The sequence below is a fragment of the Lathyrus oleraceus genome, chromosome 2 (assembly GCF_024323335.1).
Source record: "Lathyrus oleraceus cultivar Zhongwan6 chromosome 2, CAAS_Psat_ZW6_1.0, whole genome shotgun sequence".
Taxonomy (NCBI): domain Eukaryota; kingdom Viridiplantae; phylum Streptophyta; class Magnoliopsida; order Fabales; family Fabaceae; genus Lathyrus; species Lathyrus oleraceus.
In genome coordinates this window covers 460,835,375-460,846,813 of record NC_066580.1, presented here as the reverse complement: position 1 = coordinate 460,846,813, position 11,439 = coordinate 460,835,375, and the positions used below count along the sequence as shown (strand labels likewise).

The 11,439-nt window shown below is 33.7% G+C and overlaps 2 protein-coding genes and 1 long non-coding RNA gene across 5 annotated transcripts; 1 reads left to right on the top strand and 2 right to left on the bottom strand.

Moving 5' to 3' along the window:
• Positions 1-284: 284 nt before the first annotated feature.
• On the bottom strand, positions 285-1,153 carry LOC127120393 (uncharacterized). Its single transcript, XR_007803197.1, has 2 exons — positions 770-1,153; positions 285-421 (listed from the first exon to the last, which is right to left on the bottom strand). It is a non-coding gene; the product is annotated as an uncharacterized LOC127120393 (long non-coding RNA).
• A 1,486-nt stretch (positions 1,154-2,639) lies between these two features.
• Positions 2,640-8,933, top strand: LOC127120392 (uncharacterized). 3 transcript variants are annotated; one of them, XM_051050806.1, is made up of 15 exons: positions 2,640-2,802; positions 2,954-3,028; positions 3,141-3,161; positions 3,329-3,418; positions 5,826-5,891; positions 5,977-6,042; positions 6,165-6,250; positions 6,390-6,435; positions 6,544-6,598; positions 6,891-6,967; positions 7,181-7,316; positions 7,400-7,527; positions 7,598-7,702; positions 8,145-8,285; positions 8,512-8,933. In XM_051050806.1, the coding sequence occupies exons 3-15, from the start codon at positions 3,141-3,143 to the stop codon at positions 8,644-8,646; spliced, it is 1,152 nt and encodes a 383-aa protein (XP_050906763.1). In that variant the 5' UTR covers positions 2,640-2,802; positions 2,954-3,028; the 3' UTR covers positions 8,647-8,933. The 3 variants fall into 3 exon arrangements, with proteins under 3 accessions (XP_050906763.1, XP_050906765.1, XP_050906762.1); XM_051050808.1 differs by having other exon boundaries at positions 3,135-3,161; XM_051050805.1 differs by having other exon boundaries at positions 3,103-3,161.
• A 380-nt stretch (positions 8,934-9,313) lies between these two features.
• Positions 9,314-11,239, bottom strand: LOC127120391 (uncharacterized). The gene is made up of 4 exons (XM_051050804.1): positions 10,386-11,239; positions 9,989-10,301; positions 9,803-9,884; positions 9,314-9,664 (listed from the first exon to the last, which is right to left on the bottom strand). Exons 1-4 carry the CDS (start codon positions 10,975-10,977, stop codon positions 9,461-9,463), a joined length of 1,191 nt encoding a protein of 396 aa, XP_050906761.1. The 5' UTR covers positions 10,978-11,239; the 3' UTR covers positions 9,314-9,460.
• Positions 11,240-11,439: the final 200 nt, after the last annotated feature.

The following is an 11,439-nucleotide window of genomic DNA, read 5'->3' as shown; positions in this document are numbered from 1 at the left end:
ACACTATATATATATATATATATATATATATATATATATATATATATATATTTTTTTTTTTTCTTCACTTTTTCCCTAGTGGTTTGAGAATGAATTTTTACGTGAGTTATCTTGATTCTAGTGGGGAGAATTATTGTTATATCTCTCTCTTGTGGGGATTGTTGTTATAAATCCATATCATTATGGCATCATCATCATAATCAATCTTTAAATGTAAGAATGTGAAACTAATAAAACACAAAACTAATAAAACATGAGAAGAACAAAAACAAACTGCAGGAAAATGAGAAGAACAAAAATAAAATGAAGTAGAAAGGAGACCATATTGATTCTAAAACCATTACATTATACTTGTTGTTCAAAATAGTAAAAAAATTACTTCTTTAAATATTTGGCCTTCAACTTGAACAAACCTACAAAACTAACACAAGATAAAAATAGACATAAAATATATGTTAGAAAATTATATAACAAAAGTCATCCTATAAACAACATAAAAAAATATTAAGAAACTCACTTCAAATAAACATAGAACACGTTCACAATTTTCATAAAAAAAATTAAAAAACAAAAGCGATAAATCTAGCATAAATGGTTAGAAGGAGAAAATAATTTGTTCATTAAAAAACTAAAAACTAAATCTTATTCATGGTTATGTGAGAAACAAAAACAAACACTGAAATAAAAAATTAGAAAGAAACAAACAATCAATGATTCTTTGGTTTCAAAAAAAATAAGAGGAAGAAAGACTTAAGATATATGTTCTTACTTGAAGAATAAAAAGTGATGATGAGTGACTGGAAATGGGGAAAATACATCTTCTTTCATTTTCAACAAGAGCGATGATCATCAATACAATATCTCATAATTTGTCACTTCAGCCAATAAAAAGATAAAGAAATCGAGAGGTGTTAATAAAACCTTAATCACTACTCCATTAAGTTGGAGTGTCTGAGATTTGCTTGTCAAACCTCTTTGTTTCCATAGATTTTAATCTAAACAAATGAGTTCAATTATTTGAAGAGAGAAAAAAGAATCTGATTGAAAAAAAGAATAAAAGATGAATTGATATAGTATTGTGAATGAAGTAAAACATGGAAAGACAAAGATAAATATGGTAATAGTAGATGAAAAAGGAAAGGAAAAAAACAAATTTTTGGATTTTTTCCATCCCATGAGAAAAGACTGAAAATGAAAAAGTATGACAAAAACGATAAATGAGATAAGAATTTAAAATTTGAATTTAATTTTCCCCTTTAAATTCTAAATTGTGATGTGGCAATTGAAAAAGTTATTACATTTGTAATAATTTATTAATTACAAATAAGGACTTTTTGAAATATAATGTTTAAAAACAAACAGAGGAAATTAAAGAAATTATATCTATTTTATTAAAGGGTTTCTATATTGACAACAAAGATCCAACACCATATGTTTACACCATATGAAATACATCATGATCCTACGTCTTTGTTTGTGTCAAAAGAAAGAAAAAATAATAATTAAACATTCTAAAAAAACAAAATCGTATATAATACGGGTATAAGTGTTACATTTAGTGTAAAAATAACATTTTCCATTTTATTATCTTTTATATATATATATATATATATATATATATATATATATATATATATATATATATAGTTGATTTTTCAATATTTGATGCATGCATGAAATATCATGTCACATTTCAAAGATGTTATTCCACCGGTATCTTTTAGTTTATCAATTATGTAAGTAAATTTTTTATTGCAACTTCTATTTAAATCTACATAGTATCCGAGTATAGTATAGAGATACTAACACATAATATCCGAACACATGTGGTTTTTGCTACCAACTTAGAGAAAAACAGAAAAATAGTGAAAAGTTAAATAATTAATCAATATAATTTTAATTTTGACTTGCACAAATAGAGAGATCTTATGTGAGTTGAGTTGATCATTGACAAATCAAAGTCATTTAAGAATGTGCAATGGCTCACAATCATTCACTAAAAAAATATTTATGTACATCGGTTTTTTTATTGCACTTAAATGTATATGTTAGTCCCGTTAACTAAGTTAGTAGCTCTCGAGGAATATTAGATGCAGAAACATAAATTCGAACTCGCAACATCTTACTTGTTCACCTTTCCAAGATGAATTTCAACCACTAGACTACTGGACAAAAAAATATATCTTAAGTGTTGACCTTCATATTCTTAAAGAATATTTATAAAAATACTTATAAATTATCTACTAAAGAATTTTTTACATCAGGCGCGATAATTAAATCCATAATCTTTCTAAATCTTTATATATATATATATATATATATATATATATATATATTATATATATATATATATATATATATATATATATATATATATATATATATATATATATATATATATATATATATATATGAAACTCCTTATTGAGATCATCTACCTTAACACTCTTTATTTTTAAGATTGAAATTTTTTCCTTCTTTTTTATTTTAGATTTGTAATAGAAAAAACAACATAGTTACAAAGGGTTTTAATATTTAACCACAAGCCTTAAATTTTTTTTGAGTGAAAGAGGGAGTTTCGGTTTATCATCCGGTTCAGAAAAAAACCGGGCCTTGGGTCCAACCAAGCCCAATTGACATTTGTCTCGTGTATTTTAAAGATGTTTGGTAAAATGTAGTGAGGCACAAACAGGAGGCTGAGACGGTGCGGAGCGAGCGAGCGAGGGAGGAAGAGGGAGATAGATAGAGCGATCTAGCTAGCGAGATCTTCAATTTAGGGTTTTGAGTTTCGTTTTCATCAAGGTCAGTGAGAGCCTAATTCACCAAATTCTTTCAATTTTTCGCATTTCGTTTTTTCTATTGCTGTAGAAATCCAACCCCCAAAAGCACATTTTTCATTTGATGATGATGGCAATTTTTGTGTGTGAGAAAGAAGTGTGCTTGTTATGTGCAGGGAGGAGAAAGTGTGAGATTTTTAGAGAGAGGGGTGTGAGAACGCTGAGAGATACCATTACCCCAAGAGAACGAGGTGGATATAGTTTTTTCTTTTTCTTGTTAATTTCCCTTTCAGACTCGTGCATAGGGATTTTTTTTCATCTACAGCGTTTCAATCTATTTCTTTGCGCTTTGTTAAGTTTCAGATGGAGCAGAGAAAACTTGTGGTTAGTCATGCAGATTCAATTTGTTTTTCTTTATTTATTTGCTTTGTATTTTTACTTTTCAATTGCAATAATCAAAATTTTGACGTTGTTTCTTTACATGTTTTGTGTTTTTGTTTGTTTGTTTGTTTGTTTGTTTGATGATTTGTGTTCACAAAATTGCACTTTAGGTTTTGGGTATCCCTTGGGATGTTGACACTGAGGGCTTGAAAGAATACATGAGCAAATATGGTGAACTAGAAGATTGCATTGTCATGAAGGTTAATATTAACTTCCCATATTTCTTTGGTTTGATTAATTATGCAATTCATGATTGATTGTCTACCATATCAATAATGTTTGTATGTATAAACAAGCTTGCCAAGTTCATTATTCAATTACTAACTTAATAAACAAGCGCGTGTACCCATTGTTCAATTACTAACTCAATAAACAAGTGCGTGTACCCATTATTCAAGACTGCACGTTCTTGAAATATTGATGCATGAGTAACGTTGCTAACCCATTAGAGTAATAATCCGTTTTCATCTTCCAAAGCTATGCTATCAATTGCACTGTGTTAGACAGTTAGTTGCAGTCAGTTACAGGGCTGGGCTATTGTAATTTGTTCAGTTATAATCTACTCCTTTAATGCACTGTTAATGTCGTGCACAGTTGCTGAGTCATGGTGTGGGATGGAGCCTTGCAGCAATACGACTATCTGGTAGCATAGCGTTTTGCAAGCACAGCTGTCATATTTGCAAATTGCGTTGGAATCAATGTTTAAAGCTAGAGAGTTTACGCAGAATCGGTAGAGGATTCAAAAATTGTAACTCGACGATCGTAGCACGGATCTTAAGATCCTACTACTGGTAGAAAAAGAAAGAGAAAGTGCTGCAGCGAGTCGGTGTTGTCGACTGGCGACGTCTTGTTGAATGTAAGAGAAAGCTTGAATGTGAAAGAGGAAGAGGAAGTAATTCTGTTTAACGAGGAAGAAGAACAGTAACGGAAGAAAGTGAATTTATGCTGAAATAATTTGATAACGGTTGAGTTTAGGCTGCAATCGCGGAAGCTGGAATATTTTGCATGATATGATACATTTTGGTTTAAGAAGAGTTATTTTGATTGTCTTTATGAGTTATTTTAAAAAAATAATAAAAAATCAGAATTTAATAAAACCCGACCTGATCCAGGCACGTTTTAGAAAATTAGGGTTTTTTTCTAAAAAATTCCCTTAAAAACAGAATCGCCGCATCTGCAGAATGGAAACGAGTTAGATTTCCAACTCGGGCGAGTTTACCGAGTTTCACCATACGATCTTACCTGTGATCAGCACGCCGGCATTGGAATGTCAACTTGGGCGAGTTCGCAAGTCAACTTGCGTCATGCACTGGTCGGAATCATTCACAAGAGGAAAATCCAAAAGAAAAGAAGCATAACCTGGATTTTCTCACTGTTTCTGGTTACCTTCCTTTGTACTAGGACTAAGTCTACCTTGTTTATCATAAAAGGGAAACACAGCGAATGCATTTTGTTTTAGGTTAAAGAGCCGCCGAGGGATACTTATTTTGAGTTAAGGAGCTATTAAATAGTATTTGTTTTAGGGTTTTAAATTTATTTTTAATGTTAATGTTTATTGTCTTTGGTGAATGAGGGGCCCACTACATTAGGAAGTGGGCTTTGTTTGGATTGAGCTTTAGGCTTTGTTTGGATTGATGGAATCGGGTGGAGCAGAATATAATGGACTGGAATGATATTCCATTGTTTGGATTATTTAAAATTGGATGGAGCGGAATGGAGTGGTATGAATTCCATTCCATTTCATCACTTACCACCATATTCCTTCCCCTCCGTTTTGGGCTGAATGAATAATTTGCCTTGCCCCGTTCTAAAATTTCCAAACAATGGAATGGTATCTTCGTTCTGCCCCGCTCCATTCCGCTCCATTACACTCCGCTCCGCTCCAGTCTGCCCCATTCCGCCCCGTTCATTTCATAATTCCAAACATAGCCTTAGTGTTAAGGAGCCATAAGTTGGTGAATTGAGTTAAGGAGCCATAAGTTGGTGAATTGAGTTAAGGAGCCACTAGAACACAAACACATATAGAAAGTATTAATTGAATAATAAATATAAATATAAATATAATTATTGGAATAGTGGCCATCACGCTACACCACTTTTCCAGTTTGGGTCGACGGCTCTGCTCCAGCATCCAAGATGAACAACCCAGGATACATTTGTCATTAGTTTGGTCATTTAATGCTAAAAGCATCAAAATGGTCCTTTAATGAGTTTTTGATAGTTTGTATGCTTATTCCATCCATCTTATTAAAATTTGACCAAGTGCTACATTGGTGTTGCCTACCTAACTCTACCCTCTTCTATCACTTTTGCTTGGCATTAGCTATGTTAAAATTAGCTAAAATGAACTACACAGATAGAAATGCTATCATCTATTATGTACAGGAAACTCCCTGCACACTCTTTAGAGTTCATTTCTCATGTTTATTTATCTGAAATTTGAAGAGAAAAAGCAACATGCTTATATTAGATGTGAATAAGATCAAAATTAGTTTTATCACCCACACTGAATGTGAAATATAAATGTTATCTTATGGGATAGGTTTGATCTCCCCCATACCATTAAGTTTGCTGGAGATGCAATCTAATCTACTTATTTTAATTCAGGAGCGTTCAACTGGACGATCTCGTGGTTTTGGATATGTTACATTTGCTTCAGTAGATGATGCCAAGGTAACTTTCACCTAGATACACACATATTGCTGGTCACACTCACATCTACATGTATATCACGAGTTGTATGTCTTTCTGGCTGCAGGAAGTATTGTCAGGTGAACATGTTCTTGGTAATAGGATGCTTGAAGTCAAAGTGGCTACACCAAAGGTTACAAAAACATTTCTTTGAAACTTAAAATCTAGTGTGGTTCATTTCTTCTTTACTTGTAGAAAATATAAAACTGTGTGCTATAATTGTAATACTAATTTTTTGACCTTTACATTTTAAAGGAGGAGATGAGGGCACCAGCCAAAAAAGTTACCAGAATTTTTGTGGCCAGGATTCCACAATCAGTAACAGAAACAACTTTTAGAAGGTATATAAGTGTTGGTATCTTCATTAAAATAATCCGGACCTATGAGTTTTTTTCTTTGGTGATATACTCTTATCAAGAATATATGAGGAAATTTATATAAATAATCTTATGTCCTCTTTTTTTCTTCTTTTTATTGCAGTCATTTTGAGAAATATGGAGATATAACAGATTTGTACATGCCAAAGGTACTTTCCTCCTGTTGACTGTGCATTGCAGACTTATGCATACTTCACTCTTTTATTTATTATTAAATTTGAAATTTTTATCATATAATTTTTCATTTATTCCAACAGGATCAAGGCTCAAAGATGCATCGTGGAATTGGTTTTATCACTTTTGCAAATGCAGGTTGGGCCATTTATTGTAGCATATGCATGTGATTTACTTATAATATAACTATCTGCATATTTTAAATATATATGGTAGCATATTTTCCTACAATTTATCTTTGGTAGTTATGAAGGATCTTGATTATAACTTGAAAAAGTGAAGTTTTGACAGTGTTTGCTATCTGCACTATTTTCATGTGTACTATCTGCGGCATCCATGTTTTGCTTTATATTTTTATTCTTAGACTTTTGAAGTAAAGTGGAAAGGGTACATATCAATTTTGCTCTAACGAAGTTGTTCTATCTTGCAGAATCTGTGGAGAGTTTGATGTCAGAAACCCATGAACTCGGAGGTACTGCTGTAGTGGTTGATCGAGCTACACCTAAGGCAAGAGTTTGAATATCTTCTCATATTATGGAAGAATAGTTTTGTGAAAATTCCAGAATGGTGCTCCATGTCTAATGAAGAAAATTTTCAAAATAAAATAAAATAATACTAGTGGGTTTCAATTCCATGTTTAGACCTAACTAACTATTGAATGATATTGGATTGATTATTTTAATTTTTCTGTATTATAATTTTGTTGTACCATTTTTATAGGAAGATGACATTAAGTCGACTGGCAGGATGTCCCAGGGAGGATATGGTGCATACAATGCATATATTTCTACAGCAACTAGATATGCAGCACTCGGAGCTCCTACCTTGTACGACCATCCTGGCCCAATTTATGGAAGTAAGCATGGAAGCATCACTCACCTCTGTTCAATTAAAATAACTAATTTTGCTTCATACTGACAATCAAACTTTGTAAATTAGGGGGAGAGCCTCGTCGGAGAATTAGTAAAAAGATTTTTGTTGGTCGCCTCCCCCCTGAAGCAAATTCTGAGGATCTCCGTCAATATTTTGGAAGATTTGGCCGTATAGAAGATGTTTACATTCCTAGAGTAAGATATGAATCAAAAACCTTAAACCGGTATTTAAATCGGATTAACTCAACTATCTTTTCATGTGTAGGATCCTAAGAGAACAGGTCACAGGGGTTTTGGATTTGTTACCTTTGCTGAAGAAGGTGTAGCAGATCGTGTCTCTCGAAGGTCTCACGAGATCTGTGGACACCAGGTTGGCTTTGCTTCTGCATTGTTATTGTATTACTATTGCTTAAAAAATCCAAGGTGTTCAATAGATCTGGCTTTGCTTCGAAGCTTAATGAGGTGACACCTTCCATTAGTAGGGAACGAGTTATGAAAAGTTTGGATTCCTGGTTTATTGCTGTCTTTTTTTCACATTAGTTACATTATCTAGCAGATCTTTACATTTGATGAGATCTTTACCATTCGCACTTTTATGAACAATGTGAATTCTTTATGACATAAAATCATGTTGTGAACATCACAATGAACTCAGCAGTGAATGTTTTTGTATGCACATGTTTCAGAAGAATAAACTTGTGCAACCTTGTGCAGATATGCATGTAATTTCCCGTTGCTATAAGCTTTGGACTTGTATGTATGATTTATTGTTGAAGTATATGGTTTGATTGACAAGCAGCTTGTACCTGCAGGTGGCAATAGATTCGGCCACACCTGTTGATGATGCTGGGCCCAGTGAAAATTTTATGATGAGCAGTATGGAACCTTTTGGAGGATATGGTGGTCCATTGCGAAATTATGGGAGGATGTATGGTGGTTTAGACTATGATGATGTGAGTATATAGACACTAATGAGTTTATGTGGATAAATTGTCCAAAAATTGGCCACATCCATATCTTTGGAATTTAGGCATATAATGGTATATTGGTTCTTGCATTAGCACAAGTGCAGTATGTGCTGTATGGAATGTTTTGTTTTCTACCGGTCATAAAAGCATTGATGATTTGCATTGCACTAGTGCTCTTAGCTCATTGTTTATACACTGTTTTCTTTTGTAGTGGGGTTATGGAGTTCCCAGTGGGAGGCCATCAAGAGTAGATTATCAAGAGCAGCTCGGGAGGCCATCAAGAGCTGATTATCAAGAGCAGCTCGGAAGGCCATCAAGAGCAGATTGGAGGTATAGGCCATACTAGAATGGCACAGTTCAATTGGAGGTGTTGCTTTATGCTAGTATCGCTGTCTGGGAACTGTGGTGCAGGTCTTCTAGTATTAATTAATGGATTATGAAGTTGTAAGCATTACATATTGGATTTTACCTAATTTATTGTAATGCAAAAATTATTTATTTTCTTTTTCCTTGAACAATTAAAGTGCAGACTATGGCGTCAGTTAGATCTCTTCATTGAGATGATAATGGGTTGTAATTTATTTTAGAACTACCGGTTAAACCCGAGTTATGGAAATGTTCTGTGTTAAACTAGCAGTCTTGTTTTTCCATTATGTATCATTTGTTTTTCAGCCATGTTTTGCAGTGCATGCTATACAAAAACACGTTCCAACTGGATAGATATTGTATAGTGGATATTTTTTTTTTTTCCAACAACGATAATAGACATCTTAAATTGACAATTGGGTGGTTTATACCCGAACGATCCAAATTTTTTTACCTGTATAATTTGAATCACTTGCATTATGGATTAGTAGTGTATATCCATCGTGTTCCTAAATTTTTTGGGTCAATTGGAGATAAAAGAAAAGCAAGTTCTATGCAGGAATAATCCTGATTCTGATATAAGCACAGCACATATGGAAGGCTTGTTTCCTTTCATCATAGACAACTTTAAAATACAACAAATGGTATTAAGAAAATGAAGTTGACTATTTATTGATATATGTATTGTGCAAAAAGGCTATAATACGTGAATTGAAATATGATATTTCTAACGGGTTTTCCTGAAAAAAGCTATAAAAAACTACAATGAACATGGGGTGCGTATATGGCATTGATCACAGAGCTTGGCTGGTGAAGCAGCTGTTTGGAAACCATATTTTGCCATATTTTGCTGATGAAAATACTTTCCGAGTCTTGGAAACATGATGCTCCTGTTGTTCCGTAGTTAAGCTTCTCATTTTTTCAGCTTTCATCTGAGCCCTTCTCAGCTTGTTTAGAATCCTATCCATTGATGAAGATTTCTTCTTTTCCAATTTCATCTGTGTCAAACACTTCCATAATCAGGCAAGAGAACTAGAGATGCCTCTGCTATAGTCACTGACTAATGTATTATAGACTGTATATTCCCACATTTATGAGCTTTTCTAAATGATTATATGTAAATTCACTATACACACCTCAAGTTTTTGTATTGCAGCTTCAGCCTTTGCTTTCTGCAAGCTCTCCCATGCAATGATTTTGGCTTCATCTCTCTCAAACCTGCATCAAAATGAAGGTTCATCGATAAATACATTAACAGAATAACATAATTTTCGCTCTTAAACCCATTCAATGAACAAGATAGTATCTAATGTGTAACATACTTGGAACTGGAAGTGTCCGAACTTGACTCTGCAATATCCAAACCTGAAACTTTGCTTTCTGTAGCGCTTAGCTTCGATGCATATCTCTTAGACCCCTTAATAACATTAGCCTGACAGTCTACCTGAACATCTCTGATCTCTAACTTTTCTGAGTCACAACGTTTTTGATCCATGACCAAAATCGGGGAAGACGATTTCCGAGATGAATGGTCCTCATTTTCAGTCTCTGAAGAGCTCATTTGGGTCCCTCTATCGATTTTTGACATAGGAGACATCATAGTTCCATCATTCTTAGTTCCATCACATTTCTCATCTGGAACAAAAAATTATACAGCTTGTAATTCATTTATACATAAAAATAACATAGTTGTCGTAACTGAGAACAAGAACTTCATACCATGAGAATTAGGCGATGACGGGTCAGAAAGCAGTTCTGACCACGAAGGCGCGTTCATCCCAGACGAAACATCAACACCATTCTCATTAACCACTGAACTACTATCTTCAACATCATAACGCGGACCATAGGAATTGTCATGTCCATAATAATGAACAGAAACAACATCTGGTGCCAACACTCCAGTTGTAAAAGGAGAATTCATCATCAAGTTTTTCACCACCAAACCATTCCGCAGTGGAATCGTAGGCGAATAGTTCGAGTAATAGGCAGTTCCTTGAGGCAAAATAGGACCACTTTTTGATTTGGTTCCTCTCTGATGATGCACATAGCCTGAACCTGATGCTGAAACTGGACTACAAATCCATCTCTCTGCATCATCCCATTTAGAAGGTACTGTTCTTCCACTGTTGAAAGGTGAAAAACCAGCCACAAAGCCTTGTTTTCTGCCGCCACTGCTTGTTGTTGGTTGCAAGAAAACTCTCTCTGAATTCCAACTCTTTTGAGTCTCAATGTTTCTCTCTCTGTAGTTTGATTCCCTTGGACTTAGAAAAGAACCTAGCTTCTGAGATGAACCCGAACTCTTCTTCATTGCAGCTTGCAAAACTCTCTTGAGTAGTTAACACCATATGATAGAAAATGTTGAATTTAGAAACTATACAAAGATTGATTAAGCTGCTAAACGTGTGTTATGTGTAGATTAATCAATCTTTGTCAAGTGGCAATTATAGAAGTCGGTTATTAGTGACATGTTATGTTATCATCGAAGAGTAAAAAACAAGAGTTATGTGTGGACAAGTATAGATCGAGACATTTTCATATAAGTCCAATATCAATGAAAGAAGCGATTTTGTCAAAGATATGAAGCATTGCGTTGCGGTGGAATAATAAGCGCGGTGAATGTGAAATTACAAGCTGAATGGGACAAAGACATGAGCTGTGAGACATTGTGCATAATTGTTTAAAACATGTCCTTCAATTTGTCCTTCTAATAATCAAACAATTGAGTGGGCCTTAAATAATTTATTAAGCAATTTCAACCGTCAATTGAAAC